At 55.0% G+C, this 20,849-nt stretch overlaps 8 protein-coding genes across 8 annotated transcripts; 3 read left to right on the forward strand and 5 right to left on the reverse strand.

Annotated features, from left to right (window-relative positions):
* Positions 1–41: 41 nt before the first annotated feature.
* C8A04DRAFT_39872 (NADP-dependent alcohol dehydrogenase) lies at positions 42–2,908 on the reverse strand (the record flags this gene model as incomplete). The annotated part of the gene is made up of 4 exons (XM_062784745.1): positions 42–690; positions 778–1,006; positions 1,078–1,275; positions 2,449–2,908. 4 exons carry the CDS (start codon positions 2,906–2,908, stop codon positions 42–44), a joined length of 1,536 nt encoding a protein of 511 aa, XP_062633872.1.
* A 358-nt stretch (positions 2,909–3,266) lies between these two features.
* C8A04DRAFT_31999 (uncharacterized protein) lies at positions 3,267–4,303 on the forward strand (the record flags this gene model as incomplete). Its single annotated transcript, XM_062781942.1, has 3 exons — positions 3,267–3,428; positions 3,780–3,862; positions 3,937–4,303. The coding sequence occupies 3 exons, from the start codon at positions 3,267–3,269 to the stop codon at positions 4,301–4,303; spliced, it is 612 nt and encodes a 203-aa protein (XP_062633873.1).
* A 441-nt stretch (positions 4,304–4,744) lies between these two features.
* Positions 4,745–5,688, reverse strand: C8A04DRAFT_14900 (class I glutamine amidotransferase-like protein; the record flags this gene model as incomplete). The annotated part of the gene is made up of 3 exons (XM_062778281.1): positions 4,745–5,093; positions 5,142–5,203; positions 5,284–5,688. 3 exons carry the CDS (start codon positions 5,686–5,688, stop codon positions 4,745–4,747), a joined length of 816 nt encoding a protein of 271 aa, XP_062633874.1.
* Positions 5,689–7,201: 1,513 nt separating this feature from the next.
* Positions 7,202–9,124, forward strand: C8A04DRAFT_32001 (uncharacterized protein; the record flags this gene model as incomplete). The annotated part of the gene is made up of 1 exon (XM_062781943.1): positions 7,202–9,124. The coding sequence occupies one exon, from the start codon at positions 7,202–7,204 to the stop codon at positions 9,122–9,124; it is 1,923 nt and encodes a 640-aa protein (XP_062633875.1).
* A 513-nt stretch (positions 9,125–9,637) lies between these two features.
* Positions 9,638–11,395, reverse strand: C8A04DRAFT_32002 (glycoside hydrolase; the record flags this gene model as incomplete). Its single annotated transcript, XM_062781944.1, has 2 exons — positions 9,638–10,517; positions 10,575–11,395. The coding sequence occupies 2 exons, from the start codon at positions 11,393–11,395 to the stop codon at positions 9,638–9,640; spliced, it is 1,701 nt and encodes a 566-aa protein (XP_062633876.1).
* A 1,753-nt stretch (positions 11,396–13,148) lies between these two features.
* C8A04DRAFT_32003 (Pisatin demethylase) lies at positions 13,149–14,994 on the reverse strand (the record flags this gene model as incomplete). Its single annotated transcript, XM_062781945.1, has 4 exons — positions 13,149–13,274; positions 13,338–13,892; positions 13,954–14,020; positions 14,105–14,994. The coding sequence occupies 4 exons, from the start codon at positions 14,992–14,994 to the stop codon at positions 13,149–13,151; spliced, it is 1,638 nt and encodes a 545-aa protein (XP_062633877.1).
* Positions 14,995–16,486: 1,492 nt separating this feature from the next.
* Positions 16,487–18,267, reverse strand: C8A04DRAFT_39878 (uncharacterized protein; the record flags this gene model as incomplete). The annotated part of the gene is made up of 5 exons (XM_062784746.1): positions 16,487–17,281; positions 17,368–17,578; positions 17,657–17,868; positions 17,947–18,173; positions 18,228–18,267. 5 exons carry the CDS (start codon positions 18,265–18,267, stop codon positions 16,487–16,489), a joined length of 1,485 nt encoding a protein of 494 aa, XP_062633878.1.
* A 1,525-nt stretch (positions 18,268–19,792) lies between these two features.
* Positions 19,793–20,383, forward strand: C8A04DRAFT_14919 (calcium-independent phospholipase; the record flags this gene model as incomplete). The annotated part of the gene is made up of 1 exon (XM_062778289.1): positions 19,793–20,383. A coding segment is annotated over one exon (591 nt), but the record flags the coding sequence as incomplete, so codon positions are not given.
* Positions 20,384–20,849: the final 466 nt, after the last annotated feature.

Genomic DNA, 20,849 nt, shown 5'->3' on the forward strand with positions numbered 1-20,849 from the left:
CATACACTAACTACACTACACTACACCCTTACACACTGGCTTCACGCCCCAAACTGGTCCCCAAAGTTAGTCAAGCAGAACCGGTACTTGACATCAGTCTTCTGCATCCGCCGCATGATATCCCCCAGGTTCGTCTCGTTGATCGGCACCTCCTCAACCCACGTTTTGATCCCCTTGTCCGCAGCCAGCTGCAGCATCGCCAGCGTCTCCTTCCGACTCCCCAAATGCGAGCTACCAATAAAACACCCGTTGGCCAAAAACGTCTGGTTCCGAATCTTGATCCCCTCGTCCTCGGGCAACCCCACGCTCACCCACTTGGCGTGTACATCTAGCAGACTAAGATACGCGTCCAGATCAAACCCTTCAAAGCTGTTGGCCGTGTTGACAATGATGTCGAACGTCATCTTGTGCGGCACATTCCAATCTTTATCGGCCGTCGCGAGGAACCCGTCGGCGCCCATCTTCTTCGCGTCGGCTTCCTTGGCGTGCGTGCGGCTGATCGCCCACACTTCGGCGCCCAGGGCTTTGGCGAAGAGAACGCCTAGGTGCCCGATGCCGCCGAGCCCGACGATGCCGACTTTCTTGCCGGGACCGCAGCCGTTGCGCACGAGCGGGGAGTAGGCTGTTAGGCCGGCGCAGAGCATTGGGGCTGCGATTGTGCTGGGCAGGGCGTCGGGGATGGGGAAGACCCTGTGATTGTATGTTAGCACATGCCACTCTCAAAGACTGAAGCGTAAGAGTGGAAGGATATGGAGGGAAGAAACAGTGAAAACATACCAGTGCTCATGTGTCCGAACATGCGACGAGTAGCCTCCCTGCGAGACGATGCCAGTGTCAGGCCACACCGAGCCATACGTATCAAGCTGCTGCGTGCAGTACGTCTCGTTCTCGTTCTTGCACTGCCGGCAGTCCAGGCACGAGTAGCTCTGCGCGCCCACGCCCACGCGTTGGCCGGGCTTGATCAGCGTTACCTTGGGACCGACCCGGAGGGCTGTGCCGACGATTTCTGTGACCCCACGTTGTGTCAGTCATTTTCCGGTTTGTAGTCTGAGAAGGGATTGATGTATCTGTACGTACCGTGCCCGACAGCGAGAGGGAACTTCTGCTCGCCCCAGCCGCCGCTGACGGTGTGGTAGTCGCTGCCGCAGACACCGCACGCCTCGATCTTGACATCGACATCGTAGTCGCCGAACGGCTTGGGCTGGAACTCGTTCTTGTGGAACTCGGGCTTCGGGTTCGGGGCGTGGACCTGGAATCCGGTGAACTTTTCAGGAACTGACATGGTGGCGAGTGTTTTCGTTTAGTGGATGAATTGGTATTGTGTTGTTATTGTTATTGTTGTGGTGTCAGGACGGGTTGAAGAGGGAGGAGTTGAAGTAATGAGAAAGGGATGGATACGAGTTACGAATCTCCAAGCTTTGACATTTATCATCTCGGCGTTTAAAAGATTCTTCTAAAACTTGACTGAGGGGCATTATCCCCAGTCTTCCCCCGCGCCCCCCACTTGGGGGAACGTTGGAGCCATCGTGATATTATCCAAGAACCGGTTCCACGGGTGGGCGCAATTGGGTGAATTGTCATGGAACCCCCCGTCTGCTCGGTGAGAACTGCTCTCATCGAGCCCGGTCGTACCCCGCCATACCCCGCCATGTTCAGATTCGCCCAACTGGGGAAAAGTTGACTTAGAGGGGCGCAAGATTCGGGGGAACTCTCGCCCCAAATCTCTGCCAAATTTCCCACAAATCAGGTTGCGTTATCCCTTGGCTAGCATGAATAAGATAAGATATCGGATCCCGTCGCTCGTCTTTTTTGTTAGTCTGGTAGTTCCTCGAAAGTCGAACTGGGCCACGGTATTATACAAACCTCTACCTAGGACACCTCGTGAAGCAGGAGAGTAGCTAAGCCATTGCTACTCGAGCTGACAACCACCACAATCTTTTGGTGGAGGAGCCGTCATGCTGGGTCCTTGCCTTGCGGACCTTATAGATTAGCCGACCCAATGGCCCGGTAACATGCGGATTTTTGATGGAGAACCAAAGGCCTGACACAAAAGGAAAATCCCGCGATCTCTCCGAGACGACGACAACCTGGCGGGCCTGACAAAGCTGGGGGCCTGACCCGAAAAACTTTCTCTGGCTTGCCGGTCCTTACATCGATGACATGGCCTACCGGTGGCATAGACCGGAGACCTTCGAAACCAGAAGGTCGGCCGTAATGTTGAGACAAAACTCCGCAAATCTAGCACGATAATACCTGGTATGACCCGCCACACTGGGGAAATAACAGGGAAATAAACCGCTTGCTGCCAAGTATCCAACACCAAAGCTTCCCATGACTCAACCGGCGAGCATATCAACACTACGCTCCGCTAAGACCGCTATCCCCGTGGTCCACCGGCTGCTCAAGCGGTCTTCTTGACCGTTGTGGGACTTCCGCTAAACCCAACACCGGCGAGGAACGCGATCCGCATCGACGCCCCCCAGTACACAAAGCCAATGTTCCCCCAGTCGATGGCGTTCCATTCCAGCACGCTCCCATAGATCTGTCCGCCGAGTGGGCTGACGGTGTAGAGATGCCCAAAGTCGGCCACAAGCAAGCAGAACAGGACTGTCTTCCAGACGCGCAGGTCCGAGGTCGCCCGCAAGACGAGTGCTTCGCTAAGGGCAAAGGCAAAGTAGAGATTGGCCAGCTGCGACAAGGCTATCGATGTGCCTAGCGGAATGGGCGTGGGTGCGGACGTGGCATGGGTGAGGTCGAGGTATGTGCGCTGGTCGAAGAAGGCGAAGTAGGCGCCTGCGAGTGTCGCGATGGGTTCGATGAGGAGGAAGAAGAGGCGGTACGGGACCGGGAGAGTGAACCCGGCTGCTACCTTGTTGGTGGACGTTGCTGCTTGCTTCGGGGATGCCATTGTAAAATTTGTGCGTGTTATCGCCGTACTATGGTGTGAAATTGAGCGGGATATGGGAAGATAGGTAAAGGGACGACACGATGCGCGTAACGCTGAACTTAACGCGTTCGTGGCGCTGGAGGAAGCAGCACAACGGGCCGACGCCGGACGGTCGAGAAGCTCGGGCCTTCCAACAGTATTTAGCCGCCCCACACCGCCTCCCAATTTTGGCTGGCAAGGTCCCACCTAGACTGCAAGGGCTCGCAAACCCTAACGCCAATTCCACTGGACGACTTTTTTCTCTCCCGCCCGCCGTGCAACTCTTGGAAACCGACCCGACCACGAAGATCATCAACCGGTATCCTCGACAACCGCCAACATGAGCTCGCCGTCCCTCAGCAAGATCGCGGCTAACAGCCCGAGCCGCCAGAACCCGTCCGAGCTCGAGCAGGGCATCGCCAGCGCTCTGTACGACCTGGAGAGCAACACCACCGACCTCAAGGTCGCTCTCCGTCCTCTGCAGTTCGTCTCGGCCCGTGAGGTGAGAATTTGCTCCTGAAGCACCCCGCCACTGCGACTTCCGAAAGGAATTGAAGAAAAAGAATCGCATCCGGGTCCTGTTCCACCGACATGCGAGCGATTGAGACAACATCGCCGCACGTCGGATCGTCGTCGCACATTGGGAGATTGATCACACATGGGAAGGGCCGGGCAGGCGGGCTTGGTAGTGAGCCTGATGAGAAAGGTTACCCGTTATACGGGGAGCTGCTAGTCCGCCTTGCTCGGCGGCCCTAACGTCAAAATACCATATAGCACGCGGAATAGGAACGGGAGCGGTCCATGGAATGCAGTGTCATCCTGGAGCTCGCACGCTGACTTGGATCTGAAATAGATCGAGGTTGGCCACGGCAAGAAGGCTATTGTCATCTTTGTCCCCGTCCCTTCGCTGCAGGGTTTCCACCGTGTCCAGCAGCGGTAAGTCCTCTTGTTGCTCCTTGAGCGTTCATTTTTACACTATTTCTCGTCCGCAGGCTCTGACTCTGCCACAGTCTCACCCGTGAGCTCGAGAAGAAGTTCTCGGACCGCCATGTCCTGATCCTCGCCTCGCGCCGCATTCTCCCGCGCCCCAAGCGCTCCAGCCGCTCGCGCAACACCCTCAAGCAGAAGCGCCCCCGCTCGCGCACCCTGACTGCCGTGCACGACGCCATCCTGACCGACCTTGTCTACCCCGTCGAGATTGTCGGCAAGCGCCTCCGCACCAAGGAGGACGGCTCCAGGACCCTCAAGGTCATCCTCGACGAGAAGGAGCGTGGCGGTGTTGACTACCGCCTCGACACCTACTCGGAGGTCTACCGCCGCCTCACTGGCCGCGGTGTCATCTTCGAGTTCCCCCAGACCAGCGCTGCTGACTACTAGAGGGTGGAACTGAGATGAGAGGAAGAAGCTGTGATGGAGGGGCTTGTTTTTGTTTGTGGACTGGCGTAGCGGTCAGATTTGGGATTCGGTCAAATCGGGGTTTCGGGTCTGATGATGCATGCATGGCATCCAAAAGGGACGGCGTTCTGCTAGCTGGTGATAAATCCAAGCTTCATGATCTTCCACCACTCGCCCCACAATACAAGCCTTCATCTGCTTCGTGCTTCCGCTCGCCTTGTTTTCCTCGTGTTTATTATTTACTGACATTATCGCGCTACTCGATCTTCAATGACCATGCATGCTAGAGGCTTTGCTCCCGCTTTAGTCTCGCTTGCTTACTCCCTCGCTTGCTAAATCCTCCATATCACATCGATATGTACACTGAATGATATCACAACACCCCGTCCATCACACCACCTTCACCACCCTTTCTCCCCAATCTCACAAATGCACCTGATACCCTGGATGCTCTCCCCTAACCCACTCCAAGATCCTCACCCACACCTCCCTCCCATCATCCTCCTCGCCCATGACCTTCTCCACCTCGGCGAGCGCGGTCTTCTCTTCTTCCGCACTGATGCTAAACCAGCGCGTAGCATCCCGAACCCGCAGTTTCGCGCACTTCGCATCCTTTTCCGGGTGACCCTGCCAGGTGAGAATGGTGTTGTTGTGGTTGAGGAAAGCTTGGTTGTCGGCCAGGAGCTCGTGGAAACCGCCGCGGACTGGCGGGGAGCCGACGGCACGGCGGTGGTGTTGCTGGAGGCGGAGGGTGGTCGGGTCTTTGTTGATGCTGATGCTGATGTTGGTGCTGTTGTTGATGTTGTAGGCCGGAAGGGACGGGTTGGGGCGGTGGAGGAAACGGCGGCCGGCGGGGGTTAGTTGGGCTTCTGTTACGCCGAGCTGGATGGATGTTATTTCACTGGCTTCACTGTTTTGCTGCTCTTCCAGCTCTCCCTGTCTCCCACTGAAAAAGTTCTTACCTCAGGCGTCTCCATATCCACCAATTCGGCCCCAAATAGCATGCAAATCGTCTGATGGCCCCAGCAGATACCGCAGAGTTTCGTCTGCGGGTGGTGCGCGACCACATCTAGAATAAACTGGTGCAGCTTGGAGATCCAGGGCATTTTCCGCCGCGGGTCGACATTGCCGCCGCCAATAACGATGAGATCGTACTCGTCGGGGTCCGGGAGTTCGTCTTCATTCTCGGCCGGGTAGAAGAAGGTCAATTCGGGTGTGGTATTGGCTTCATCATCCTCACTGCCGAGATTAGCTGCAGCGGTGATGGTGCGGACGTAGGAGTCGCGGATGTCGGTGATGAAGGGGGATCGGTAAGAATTGAGCAGAACTGCGATGCGCAGAGGCGAGAGGGTGCGAGATGGGCTCATGTTGAATGAACCTTGGGGGGGTTGAAGGTGGGACTCTGGTTGCTTTGGCTGTCTTGCTTGTTGTCAAGTCTTGAGATGTCTCAACTTGGGGGTTGAGTGTCGGTTTTATTTATTTGCCCGGTGGGGACCCTCTTATTAAAAGTACAGATTATTTGTTCGCGTGTTGGAAATTACACAGTACCAACAAGCCACAAAAGAAAATACGCACTCCACAACTTGGCAAGGTACAATATTTATAACTAGCACTGATATTGACTAGTGAGGTTTGTTGCCCGGACTGGCGGGGAGATCCAAGTTCCCAAGCCCGACGAGTGTGGCCTCATTCTCAGGTCCCTGATGTATCAGCTGATGCCACGCCAGGGGAGGCCGCGGGCCAACAAGGAAACAGCCGAGTGCCAAGGAGTCCCCGGATCCTCGGACATGACATCATCCAGGGTGTCGCTCGGCAATTGTTCGTTGTCGAGAGTCAGTCTCCAATGCATGGTGGTGTTGAGCTTGAGGGTATGGAGAAGAGTATCACACCATTCCCCGCGAACATGCTTCTGGTGTGATTGTGCTGCTGGATAACTACTTGCTTGAAGTGACTGGAAAGGGTGCGCAAGGTGCCAAGACCGCCGGGTCCTGAGTGCGGGAAGAACCCGCTTGGGGGAGCGGGAAGTTGTCTAATTGGTTGGTAGTCTGGGTGCGCCTTGGGAGCATCAATCACATTGGGTTTGGCTACGCTTCGTCTTAACTCTCGGGACAGCACTCCTGTGGTCATCAGACGCATCTCTGCTTTTCAGCTTCGGCCATGCCCATTCATGGTCCGATGATAGGCCTGGGCCGCCTCGGATTAGGAAGTCCCAGCGCGATCGTGGCTTGTCTTGGTCCAGCTGAACGTTGAAGCCAACTTAGAGGCTGAGCCTTGAGAATTGGTAATGTTAGGCTCAAGAGAGGGCACGAGGGGAAGGTGGAAAAGGAAAACGGCGAGAATAAGAAGCAAAGCTCTCCTGCGGTCATGAAGGTTGCCGCCCATGGTCTGTGATTGAACAAGAGCCGTTTGTTAGGCACTGAGCCACCTGCTACCATACCCGATTCGAACTTGACCTGCCATTTAATTGTGCCGGTAGTCTTGATTGCTGGATACCAATGATGCCCTAAAACAGACATTCCTGGCCACCTTTTCTCGCTCGGGATTTGGCTTCGAGATCCATGGTAAAAGGGAAGGAAGTGCAGGCGAGTGTATGTACGCACCTAGGTACCTTCCCCTTGACTACCTTACGTATTCTCGTCCTCGGACATGCATTGGGAAGGATGCGAGGCCAAACACGTGATGCCCGTGCCCCGCTTTATGTGCCTCTCTTGAGTCCACAAACCCCAAGGCCGTTTTCGTTCGTCAAGTAAAAGACACAATAAGTTTGAGTTGAGGTCCCGGAATGTTTTCTGGGCTGCTTAGCAGGTCGGCTGTTGCTCGGCGTGGCGCTTGCCTACTTCGACTGCCTTAAAGCCAGAAATTGGACCTCGATAATTAATGATGGCTGACCCAAGCCCCGGCGGTTACGAGAGTAGCAAGATTCAAGACACTAGCAGTCTTCCTGGCATATTACGCCTCACGCCCGAGATACGTCACCGCGTCTATGTCCACTTAGGTCTGGCTTACGTGCTCTACAATGGCACACCACGGCCCGGCGTCTACGATCTCAGCAACTGGTTTAGCTTCGCCAAGGTGGCCAGGGGTGGGGACACGGAGCCCGGGTTCAAAACCTTCCACGGCCTGCTCCTGTCCTGCCGCACTCTCTACGCCGAGGCCTCTGCGCTTTTCTATTCCTCAAACCGCTTCATCGTCCGCTATGTCTCGCCGTACTGCGCCCTCCCCCGCTACGAGCCGCCACGCCCTTCCCTCGCACCCTTACAGGCTCTTACACCGCACGCGCTGCGGCATCTGACCCATCTCAAGGTCGTACTCAACCAGGCCTCATGTCATGCCAGCTCTCCGGGCGCCGACGGCCGCGGCTTTTGTTGCGAGAACGTGTTTTCTGTTGGCGAGTGTCCCAGTACTGGAAGGTTCCCCGTGGACAAGTGCGAGCATGACTTACCGTTGGACCACGAGCCCAACGCGAGCAGGAATTTCATCAATAGGTTGATGGAGGAGTGGCATGCTACCGCTGCGCGCTTGGCGGCGAACACCACCCCAGGTCGGCTCGAGTTGGCACTGGTCTGTGATGTGCGCTCTGGGGCCGTGGATATGGCGAAGCGTGTGCTGGATGGTCTGTTGTCATTCCCCGCTTTGAAGGACTGTCATATCCGGTTGTGTCGTGATCCAGACCCGGCGCTCCAAACTTTGGCTCAGGAAGCTGTCATACAGGCCCGACGGCTCACACCACCGGCTCTCCCACCACCAGCCCGCCCCGCTTGTTCCAATTCCTCGTCTTCGTCCTCTCAGCTAAACCACACCCGTCCTAACCTCCTTACCCTCCCCCCCGAGATACGCGTCCACATCTTCCAGTACACCGATCTCGTCACTCCCTTCTGCGAGCTAAACTGGGGCCGCAAGGCCCGGAGGTTCTACTCTCAAAGAGAAACATGCTTTGCCCTCCAGGACGAGAAATGCCCGCCTGAACTCCACCATGGCTGTCAGTTCCTGCAGTGTGCCCAGGTGCCTGCCCCAGATCAGACCATCGGCTGCTTTTGCCGTTACAGGCACACCGCAGCCTCCTCTACGTGCCGATGTTGGGACGGCACCAAGGCGACGGCGTTGATGTTTGTGTGCCGCACCCTTCTTCCCGACGCCCTCCGCGTCGGGTACGGCCACAACCGCATCGTGGTTCTGGACCACGATGAGCATGTTTGGCCCTCCTGGCCCTGGCCCCCGGGCGACTACCCACACCAACGGTTTGCGATCAGCGAGTTCCTGCGCGACGCACTGCCGCCGTATTGTCGGCAGTATATTCGATTCTTGGAAGTGGTGTTTGCACCGATCACGGGCGACAGTCGACCGCGCGACGGACACCCGGCGCTAACGGACTGGGAAGAGACGATCAAGTGGATAAAACAGAATTTAAATGTGGCTGGGCTGACGTTCCGTGTGGCCACGACGAGGACTCGTTGGGACCAGGGGCAATATGACTCTGTGACAACGCCGGAGCAGTTTTGGGAGGTGGTGGAAATGTGTAGAACCCTTCTGACTCCTATACAGGCGCTCGTTAGTGCCACTCCCAGCACCTCCACCAGTGACACGAATCAGGTTCTGGCGGGGTTTTATGCCAATATCGCCTTCCCAACAGTCACAGACACTCGTCAGGTACACAACTGGGGATGGCACAAAGATCAGGACCAAATGTTTAAAAGGCGAGCGGAACAGTTTGTAATGGGGGAGCGATATCGTGATGATGCTACGTTCACAGAACCCCGTGATAGCGCTTGGGCATATTTGTCGGATAGAACCCACAACCGGTAGGCGGGTTTGCAAATCCTGTCGAGTGATGTTGGGCGGATGGAGAAGGTATCTCGAAATTGGCCAATATCTCTCTAGAGATTGCTTAGGCACCGGCTGATGAGCTTCACTGGATATGACGGTTCGCCCCTGTTGCAGGCGTTAGCACTCGTGTTTATGTGGGATTTGTGTGACCTGTCACTTGCACGTCAACATATAAGCAGCCCATATGGCGGCGGCAGTTATGTCTGGACGCCTGCTTCACACCCAGGTGGACGGAGCTCAACAAAACCTCTATTACCAACTAACCCCAAGGAAAACCTGAGAGAACCGAGAGAACGACACTGGATATCCCGCCCAACACCGGTCATCCAAAACTGCGACATCATGAAACCAGGTTTCGCACCGGCATAGCGAGTAGATAGGAATAGTGAAACGAAATATGAACAGTAAATTGAGACAAATGACTAAGAGATCCATCCTTCGCTTAGCCCGGAAAGTCCCTACAAAACCCAGGAAGTTTACATTACCCCTCTTCTACCTCGCATAACCTCCGCCGTTACCACCGCCCCAATAGTTATCATTCCCCCTCCCACCACCTTGCCCCTGCCCGTACCCATCATCTCCAAAATCCTGATCATGATGGCCATGGTTGGCGTTGGCGTAGTTGTCAGTGGTGAACGCCCGTTGTGGTTGCGGGTGAGCAATCTGCTGCGGCCCAGGGGATCCCATGCGGGGGCTTGTGAAGCTGCGGTTCGGCGAACCAAACCCTGCCCCTGGTGGAGGACTCCTCATGCTACCGGGTCCGGGAGACGCCGCGTGCCGCGACGGAGCGGGCGACATTCGACCTTGGGGCGAGTTCGGGAACCTGCCAGTCGGTCCTGGGGTCCCGTTGCGGGGCGATTGGGAGCCGTTCCGGAGAGATCCACCGCCTGGGCTGCGCATCCCGGCCGCGGCGGCCGCACCGATTCCGGCACCGGCAGCGGTCACACCCAAGGCGGAAGCGGCGTTGGAGTCCCAGCGGTGGTCAAGAGGCGAGGCCGGAGTAGTAGCGGCGAGATTGTTCGACCCGGTCACGCTGTAGCTGTCTTCATCGGCGAAGCCGTCCCGGCGCATTTCCTTGGCGTTGTACTCGTGGCCGTGAGAGGCGAAACTGTCGGGGTCAACACCGGCTTTGCGGAAGCGTTCCAGCTCGAGACGCTCAGCCTCGGCGCGAGATTCAGCCGCCTTAGCCTCACGCGCTCCACGGCGGCGCTGGCGGATGCAGTAGAAGAGACCGGTGCACAGCAGGAGCCCAAAGAAGCCGCCCACACTGGCATAGATGGCGATCTTGCTGGTTTGGGGAAGGTCTGCCCACTTCTCGGACAGTGACTTCTCAGGCGGGGCATTGATGGCCTCATGGACGGTTGAGTTCCCTCTGAGCAGCGAGGTTAGTATCTGCGAGAGCGTCTGCCGGGGGTGAACGCCAACTTACTCGACGATCTTGATGCTCTCCCACGACCCGCTCTTGTCGCTGTACTGGTACTCCTTGCCGCTGCTGAAATCCTCGACGTGAACGCTCTTAACGTACATGTCAAAGGGCGCTTTGCTGTAGTCCGTGTCACCACCAGCCCAGTCACGCGTACCCTGAGGCATGCGCGGGTCACCACCGGCCCAAATACCAATAGATAGGCGCATCGGGGTCTGCGGGTAGTAGTAGGTGTTGTTGGCATCGGCGGGCACGAGGCGACGGACCTTGTCCCCGTCCACATAGAAGTCCAAAAAGTCCTTGGTCCAGATCGTGGTGTAGTTGCGGTAGTCGTTGTGCACGCCTTGGGGAACCTGGTGGTAGATGGCGTTGGACTTCTCGGGAATGAAGCCCTTGCCGTAGTAGTTGCTCTGTGCAACGGTCGCGTTGCCGCCAAAGAACTCCCAGTCGATCTCGTCCAGGTTGTCACTCAGCATCATGATGGAGCTAATGACACCGGTACCTTGGGCCGCCTTCATGTGCACCTCAGTGCGTCCCCAGAAGTAGTAAAACTTGGACCGGATGGTGGGGGACTCGCCCTGTTGGCCGATCCGGAACCGGGCACCCGTGTCCGGGTCGTAGGCGACTGGCTGGGCGGTTGATTCCCACACGTCGAAGTTGGGCGTGATGTTGAAGTTGAAGTTGGCGTCCATGCTCAAGGCGGGGTCCGGCGGGCAGGTCTTGTTCATGGGAAAGCAATCGGTATGAACTTGGGCGACGGCATTGCCGATAAGAGCAGACCACGCCATCAGCGCGGCGGCTGAGGCGCGAACGGGTGTTGTCCACATGATAGAAGGCGGAGCGGATAGAACGTGTGTGATGGTTGTCGAAAATCGAAAAAAGGCGCTGGCAAAGTCTGGGGTATCTCGGGGTATCTTCTGGTGCTGGGTATCTGATATCTGAGGTCGCCGTCTACGGTCGATGGAGCATGTCGTGATTAGCGTGTTGTCGCCGGGACTTGTTCGCTGGGAAGGCCGGTGTAAAAACGGCAGAAGGATATCGTGGGGCGGGAAGCTTTCGGGATCGGACGAAAAATAAAACAAGAAAGGACGGCGATTGTTTGGTGCAACAAGAGAGCGAGATGGCACGAGATAGCGAGTAGATTGAGGCAATTGGGGATGCCCGGGTCGGTGGTCGAGGCAAAAGCAAGGTGCGTGCTTCGAAATGGTCAAGCTAAAAAAGAAGTGACGGTTGTCCAAAAAGAGTGACTCGAGCTCCAAGGTGCTGCGGGCGCGCAGATGCACCAGAGGGGACTCGGGATGCTATCTCGAGGGGTCGAGGACGACTGGAAGAAGAGAGCGGACGCAGTGATGGCAGCTGCAAGAGAGGGACGAATGCACGAACGAACGAACGGGGGACTGGATGCTGTGGGAAAAGGGGCGCCCATGTTTCACGGGATGGATGCAGGTACTGCGGGCGCAAGGTCGGAAGGAGCTTGGCAGCACGCTCAAAGCGGGATAGCCCGCCTCGTGCAGCCATACAGTTTCCGGGAGCCCCTGGATTCCGCGACACGATGAACACCGAACCTCTCCTCATTAGGCCTAGTGTTTGTATCTCCAGCCAATTGTCGCGCGGCCGTTCTGCAAGGCCTTGTGCCGCGTCCTTGCACTTCCAGGAATCACTTGTCCAGTTTGGGCGATCCGGATCTTGAATTCAGGCTTGAAAAAACGCAGTCCGCGGTGCTGGATTCCGAAAATCCGAGGAATGCCCTCAAGGTGATACATGTAGTTTCAAAGTGAGAGGATGGCGATTTCTGGGCTACATAGTATCAGGTATTATGGGTTGTTTTATTTCATACAGCGCGTTCCGAGTTTTGCTTCTCTTGAGGCTTGGGGCCCAATCGGAATTGTGGTCCGATTCTGGGACGCGGCTTCTCTTTTCGATATGGAGTATTCGTTTTTAAAATTTCCCCTGGCTTTTCATGCCCCGCACTCCGGCCAGGTCCATTGCCTGGAACTGGAACCATCAAACGGAGACCAGCCATCATCACCGGTTCACTCGGCTTTCAAATATGTCTAGGATATTCGTCCCTGTCAACCGTTCGTCTCTGGCTCATGAATCCGCCCTTTCCTGTCGTGTTGGAGTCAGCTCTTCGGAGCAGCCGAACGGGTGATCGCTGGGCCCGTTGGGCAAGGGCCGACCCGCAAACCTTCGTATTGCTAGGGACCGATATTTTTTCTAGCAGAAACTGACCTTCGAATGCTCGGCCGACCGGGAGTTGACTGGAGAGTGGCAAATTGTCCACGGCAAACGGGCACTCTTTGACCCTGTGCTCATAGTCCTGGTCACACCCAACCCGATACAGGTCTCACAAACCGCCGTGGGTCTCGGGGAAGTTTGAGAGTGAGTCGAGTGCGATGGGATGCTAACGGGTAGTATTCAATCTTTGAGCAATCCGAGTCCTTGCTCGAGGCTTTCTTTCTCCCACTCGAGCCTGTCACACCTGTTTACACGCGTACCTTTGTCTGGCATGGACGCTGACCTGACATTGTCATCCACATTAAGAGTTGTGGTTGAAGAGTAGGGGTCAAACACCCGACCCTACTTCTCCACACCCTCTCTCAGCACTACGGACACCCACATCTCGGTTTGGAAGAAGAGGTTGAAGTTGGCGCTCTTCCACGGCCGTGAGGGGTTGACCAGCTGGAAGTCAAACCGGCGAAGGAGCTGACATTATGGGTGAGCATGCAACATGGGGATGAGGTCAGGAAGAGGAGATTCCAGACTCACCTCGACAAACACCTTGTTCAATTCCAAAAAGGCAATCATTTTGCCAGCACAGCCCCATCGTCCATACCCAAAGGCGAGTTCAGCCACACGCCGCATCTCGGCCTTCTGTGTTGCGTCCACCTGGAGCCAGCGTTCCGGACGGAATACGTCGGCGTCCGAGCCAAAGAGGACTCGGTTTTGGCCCGTGGTCCAGAAGTTGGGCGCGACGAGTGTGCCGCCGGGCACCGGTTTGCCGTCGATGATGTCCCCTTCGGGCGGGACCACTTTGAAGGGCAAGCCCGTGAAAGGTGAGAAGATGCGGAGAGACTCGATGATGACGGCTTGTAGGTATGGCATGGCGTTGGCCTCGGCATTGGCGATAGGGCTTGAGATACGGCCCGCTCGGATGCCTTCGTCAATCTCAGCTTGGAGCCGAGTGTACGCCCGCGGAGTGGTCATGAGGTACAGCATCGTGCAGCGAATGGTGGTGGCGGTAGTGTCGGAGCCAGCCACAATTTGGAACAGCGCTTCCATCTCACACTGACGTTGTGTCAGGCCGTGGCGCATAAACGAGCCCTATGTTCTCCGTTAGCCTCCGGTAGCACCCTACTTAGCGAAGAGAGTCAGGGGCGCAGACCAGCATATCTTGTTCATCTTTGGCATCCGCCTGAGCGAACCTTTTCCCAACGATTATCCTACCGGTACTACAGTTGTAGGTCTCGTCAGTTTCTGGATAACGTGACCATAGGGGCCTTCAAGTTGCGGACACAGTAAAACGAGAAACGCACCGCATCATGGTACCCAGCCCCTTTTTGTCTTTGACCGACGGCCCGATCAAGCCCAGCACAAACCGAGACGTGAAAATAGTCCGCAGATACGGGACCACCGAGACCACGGTAATCGCCAACGCGGTATCCCGAACCACGGCCACAATCCCATTGACGTCCCGCTCCGACTCCATCATCCCAAACTCCTCGCCAAACGCCACCTTGGAGATCGAGTCGAGCGTAAAAAACTGCGTCATACACCCCAAATCCAACCACGGCTTCTTCGTCTCGCCCCCATTCTCCCCAAGCGACGCAGCCGCGTACTGATTCCGAATTTTATCCACCAACACTCCAATCATCCCATCCACCTCCCGCTCGAGGCCCGGGTTATCCCGGCCTGCATACCCGGGCGCCGTTTGTGCTTTGATCCGATCGTGAGTGGTCGTGTCGAGCGTGTTAAACATGGCGTCGGCATAGGGATCGGCGGTGTTGAGTTTGTACCATGTGGACCGGGTATACCGCGAGCGGGCGGCCGACGTGCGGCGGATGACGTCCGGGTCGCTGGTGAGCAGCTCGTTGGGACCGATGCGGATGGTCGAGGGTGATACACTGTGTCTTTGCCCGTCATTATACGCGCCCTTCTGCCCCTTCTGTTCCTCCGCATGGCTGTCACTGTAGTAAGCTTCGGTTTGGGCGAAGATATCGGCCATGCGGCCGCTAGCGCAGACGCGGACGATCCAGAGGTAGGAGAAGGAAGCGAGCGGGGGACCTGGGAAGTGCCGGAGGCGGTACCAGGCGGTGATTGATGAGATGACGTAGGTGGTGAATATGAGGCCGGTTAGCGTGAGGATCCAGGAGAGGGGGGTGAGGTTGGGGAGCTGGGAGGGGAGGTCTGTGATGAGCTTCGCCATGGTGGATGCAGTGAGCGTGAGAGGTGGAAGGTGGTAGGTTGCGGGAGGAGAGTCTTGTGAGCCCGAACTGGGTTCAACTTCTCCTCTTCAGTGGTTATTAGACTCTACTTGTGCTCCCGTTACGCCAAGCGCTCATAATAGGTTTGCGCTCGGCATTTATCAAGCAGAGCCAAAGTACGCAGGAAACCCAGGGTGTCGAGAACGTGGGCATATCGCCATAGTTAATTAACTTTAAAAATTAAGAACGAAGGATTCCAGAACATCAGGATCTCTCGGCCCTTCCCGCCTGTCTCGCCCAGCTCGCCGTTTTCGTCCATTGACTCCATTCTGGAATTTCCCGACCTCGTCATCGCGAATTGTCCGATATGAGCCGCGAAACGAGAAACGAGAAACGACAAGCGAGAAGCACACCGGAACGCAGATTGCGGAATGCAGAAAAGCGGGATTTCAACTCATCATCTCCTGCAGCTAGCCGGCCAAGACAGCGAGCCAAGCCAGCGCTTTCCTGCCTCTTCCCACTCTCGTGCTCTCTCACGCACACCTTTTGTACGATGTACGACTTCACAGCCTATGAATGAACGGCGGGTTTTCCTCTGCCAAGTCATGACAGCACCAGCAGACGGCTCGGCATCTTCGCTTCGAAGGGTATGTCATTGGTTCGCGTGTTGGGAGGGGCCCGGGGGGGGCACACCTTTTAAGGATTTAGTCATGCGCGGCAGTCTGAGATGGATGAATCTGGAGCTTGCCGAGCCCGCTGGTCGGGCCGTCTGGTGTGCATGGCGTGCATGGCGCGCATGGGAATGGGTGGTAGGTGGTGGTTCAGTTTGTGGTTGACGAGCTTGACTGGCCCTGTGATGCTGCAGGGTAAGCGGGGGGTTTCTGCTCCGACTTCTTGCAGGTTTTTGGGAGGGGGAGACGACAAGTCAAATGGGATGGACGGTTAGAGGTGATTGCCGTCGGACGGAGTTAAGGGTTGAAGTTTCCGAGGGTTGTGATGGCGTTGTTTCTTCGGGTGGGAGAGGACAAGGGTGGTTTTGACACTTGGTATTGATTTGACAGGGGGCTTGTTGAGCGCTGCAGTCGAAGAAGAGCCGCTGAGCGCGATGTTACTGGTGTCGCAACACCTTCCGCACTAGGTAAGTACGCCACCGAGATATCAGGTATAAAAGCCATCCACTCGGGCGTTTGATGATTATGCCTTCGAAGGTCGGGACCGGAGCCCAAAGCTTCCGAACAACGTCTTCACTCAAGATGGAAATCACCCCTGTGACAGCACATATGGAGTGTGGCGTACCGTCGTCTCCAATTTCTCCATGGGAAATGCCAGCGGGACGTCCCAGCATGGGCCTTGGTCTGAGGGGCTGCGCGGCCTCGTTAGCGCATGGTTAACTTTTCTGCAAAAGGAGACAACAAACGCCGAGGGTGGTGGCCGAATTCACATGACACAGAATCCTTATTAACCAACCAGCTATCCTAACTACTTAACAACTCATTAAAGATGGGGAATGATTGCCAGCCAATCCGGCATGTCATATGCGTTGGAAGGGAGCGACCGGAGGCCAGCAAGGTCTTCCGCAAAGATGTACCCCCGAACCACCACGTAGGCTAAACAGAGAATCCCGAGGCATGCGACCCATAACCTATTGACCGCCAACCGTGGGTCTTTGTTTTCGGCGAAATAATACAACTTCCGGTAGACGGTCTTCATAACCTCCTTGGGTGACGAGCGATGGGGCCTCGCCTCCACAACTATTATGCCTTGCTGGTGCTTTTCCTGCCCAACTATGACTTCCTGAGGCTCAAAAACCTGGTTTAAGACCGGGTCAAGCCTTTGAGCGAAACGCTTGTTTGCCGCAAGTTGGTCATATTTTTTCTCCAATAGACTTTTCTCGAAGGGGCGTTTTATCGGCATTATGGCCATCTTCGCCGGCGATAAACTGACGAACGCGTACACGTTGAAGACGATCATGAACACACTGGCAGTGCGCCACAATATTTGTTCAATAGAGGAAGGGAACACCGAGTTCCAAGCCATGAATGGGACGGAGGTGAAAATAGCGATGAGAAGCACGGCCCAGAGGTGGAGGTCGAGATCCATGGGGAGGAACAAATCGCCGGGTATCCTGTCCCACGGCTGGCTGTGCACATGTCGCATTAGAGGGGAAAAGCCTAAGATGCGCCGGGCCATGGTGTTGTAGAACTGCCACCAGATGTTGAATTCTGTTTCGTGACGGCTGATGAAGTCGAGTTGGGTGCGATAATAAGGCGGGAACGGACGGGTGCCTCGCTGGTCGGACGGAGAAAAGTAGCGTTAGAGTGGAGCAGATAATTAAACGGGGGAAAACGGGAGAGACAGAAAAAAAGAGGTATTACGTTGGTCATGATGAAGTCGATGTGTTCTGGCGACTTGAGAATGATGGAAGTTTGGATACCACATGGTTTGTCTTTCCAAAACCACGCCGTGCCGATGAGATTGATGACAAATGAAGCCGTGGTGAGCTCGATTCTGGTTACTGTCAAGCCCTGGATACCGCGTACGAGCAGGTTGAGACTGAACCAGATTGCCTGACCAACGGTGAGTAGTCTATGTCAAGAGTCATAAGATACCACCGTTAGCAACAACGTATTAGTGCATGAATGGGTGTTAAACATCTGAGCGTACCGGGACATCATATCGGCTTTATCGCGGTCCTCGATATCCCCCTTGGTGACGTTGGGATACTCGAGGAACTTGTGCTGTACTAGGTAGACTAGCTGCTCGCCATCTATAGGAATCGACTCTTTCAACCCGGGGGCCTCGAGACGGAAGCCGCCCATGTCGGTGAAAAACGCGTGGGTCATGGTCCAATCTGTATATCCAGCGTTATGGAATCCCTTTAGTAGAGGTGTCGTTGATTAGTTAAGACTAGCCTTTGAATCCTCGGAAGTTTGTAAGCCAAAACCTGCCTTAACCGATTGCCTCGCGGACGACTTCTGTCCCGCGGCTAGGATGATCAAGAACTCAGGACCAAGAAGGTTGAGACAGGCCAAAGCAAGTTTGTCTCGGAAGGCAGCCCATCGGCTGTCGCGTGGGGCGATGATGTTCGGGTACACCGAGACCCAACAGCAAAGAAAGGTTGTGGCGGCACATGTGAGAATGATGTTTGCGGTACCGCGTTGTGAGGGCCCCACGGTCCAGCCTTGAAATTGAGGGCTGGTCTCATTGTGATGATCCGCGGATGTGTTTTGGGCACGTTGGAGAAGGAGGGCTGCGGAGAGAAGTATGGGTGACATGATGAGGATGGTTATGGATTTGGCCAAGGAGAGGAACCAACATATAAGAGACTTAATTATTATCCGGAGAGGCCCTGGCTATTTTAACTTCCGGGGTTTAGCAGCTCACGGATGCAGTTTTGAGCATAATTACACTAATCCAAGACGGTTTTGGTTTGTCGGATCGAGTCGCTAAAGCAGGGGGCGTTGGGGGCCAGGTTGCGGGGGCTGTGTAAAAAAAAAAAATGCTGTTCAATTAGACGCGTCGAGCTTGAGAATAATTAATGTTAAGCGCCAGGCTTGCAGGGTGTTGGGCGAACCACATGTCGCAAGGAACGCCAAGCCTAACGCTGCAGACCTGACCACTGCATTGCTGCCTCGCACAAGGCCCTCGACAACAGCCGATTGCTTTCCCCAAACGTTGTCCTCAGCGATTTCCATGTTCGTGCATGATTCTGAGCAGCTCTGAGCTCGGGTGAGTGAGCCATGTGTGAAGTAAATAGTGTGGCCCACTTTTGGACCCTCGACTACTAACTATAATTAATTAGAAAAGAGAAAAGCGCGTTGTGCACTGGAAAGATGTGGTGCCAGAAAAGTAGGACCAAGGCTCTTCGTTTCAGCAAATAGGAACAAAGGAAACTAAATCCTGCATGGTTGCTGCAGATATACCATGCAACACTTGACATATCGGGCAATTAGGAGTGTGTGTGGATGGGAAGCTGGGGTAGCGGCCTGAAGTATTTATGTCTATTATTTCCTCACTTCCTCTTCCTTGCCCCCCATTCTTAAGTCAAACCTACCTTACCGTCCCAGAGCCCCTCTTTCACATCCTCTTTACCAACTGTGAATTAGTAGATTAACAAATAATTAGTTACTACTTTGCCTTCTGTTCAACGGCAGCAATCATGTTATATACAGAGCCGTTTCTCGAGGACACTGCTCCACTCAAGCTTCTATCACTCGGTAAGATGTGACTTTTATCTGCGATCTCCAATCTATTCCGATGTTGATATCCGATAATCTAGATGGAGGTGGCATTCGCGGCTTGTCGTCGCTTATCATCCTCAAACATCTTATGAAGATGGTAGACAGCAAGAATCCACCCAAACCATGCGACTATTTTGACTTGATTGGTGGCACTGGTACTGGGGGGTAAGGTCATTTGCCATGTGGATTCGTGCTGAGCTGTAGTCTCGTACCTTTTTTGTTATTAATTCACAACCAACAGACTCATCGCATTGATGCTCGGCCGGCTGAGAATGGATATCGACACTTGCGTAGAAAACTACAGGCAGCTCTCGCGTTAATCTGGTCGGTCGAGCGGTTGATTGGTGGAAGGCCGTGGCGTTTACGGGGGAGAAGGGCTCGCCGCCGAGTTTAAGGCCGCGACAAAAGATGCACTTGGCGATGAAGAGATGCCGCTTAAGGGTCTGGACAGTTCATGCAAGGTGTAAGCATTTTATCCCCCCAATCATCTCGTTGAGAATTTCTTAGGTTCTGTATCTCCCTTCCCGCCGAGTTCTGACAGACAAACCCTCAACGCAGGTTTGTATGTGCCTTCACAAAGGCCTGTAATACGCCTGCAGTCCTGCGCTCATACGACACCGAGGACGCGGTTGACTCATTGTCGACGTCGAATTGTAAGATTTGGGAAGCTGCACGGGCGACATCGGCTGCAGCGACGTTCTTCAATCCCATCACCGTTGGTTTCCAGGAATATGTAGATGGTGGGACTGGACATAACAATCCCGTCGAGATCGTGCTGGAAGAAGCCAAGTCGATCTGGAAAGATGCTGCCACAAGGATCCAGTGTCTAGTCAGTATTGGCACCGGCGTGCCGGATCCTAAAGATTTTGGTGACAATTTGAAAGAGGTAGTTGAAACGCTGAAGGCCATCTCCACCCAGACTGAGGCGACTGAGATGCGCTTCTGCAAAAATGCAAAGAGCTTGGGTGTTGGTGGGCGGTACTTCCGGTTCAATGTCACTAGAGGTCTTGGGGATATTGGTGTCGATGAGCATGACCAGAAGAGCTTGAGCGGTATTGCAGTGGCATCCGAGCGTTATCTGAAAGAGCCAATGGTCGGAGAACGAGTTCAGAAGTTCTTATGCGCTAGATCGGAGCAACACGGTACGTGATTGCGGTTTATTCGAAACCGTATGTCTTCGTATTCGAATCCTATATCTTTTCCCTTCTGGCTGACCTTCTCCTTGTAAATAGTGCTAGTTAAGTCGGACCCCCCCCCTTTGGAACACCCCACCTTTGGAACACTTGGCAAACCACACCGCTTTTCAACCACTTCAACTTCAACTTGCCACAACTCGGTCAATCTTTGGTCAAATAAGCCCATTTTTTGAACACAACTCTGTTAGTTCAAGATGCAGTATACTGAACAAGATATACAAGATGCGATCGCAAAATACCACGAAGGTCGCCAGTCATTGCGCAAGATCAGTCGCGAATTCGGTATTCCGACCACTACCCTCTACCACCGTATTCAGGGTACACAGACCCGTTCGGCAGGGGCCAAATCGCTCCAGATCCTCAGTCCAGTGCAAGAAGCCCACCTTACGCAGTGGGTTTTGACCCAGGTAGCCCTCGGTC

Source organism: Dichotomopilus funicola (assembly GCF_033296635.1).
Source record: "Dichotomopilus funicola strain CBS 141.50 unplaced genomic scaffold C8A04scaffold_77, whole genome shotgun sequence".
NCBI lineage: Eukaryota > Fungi > Ascomycota > Sordariomycetes > Sordariales > Chaetomiaceae > Dichotomopilus > Dichotomopilus funicola.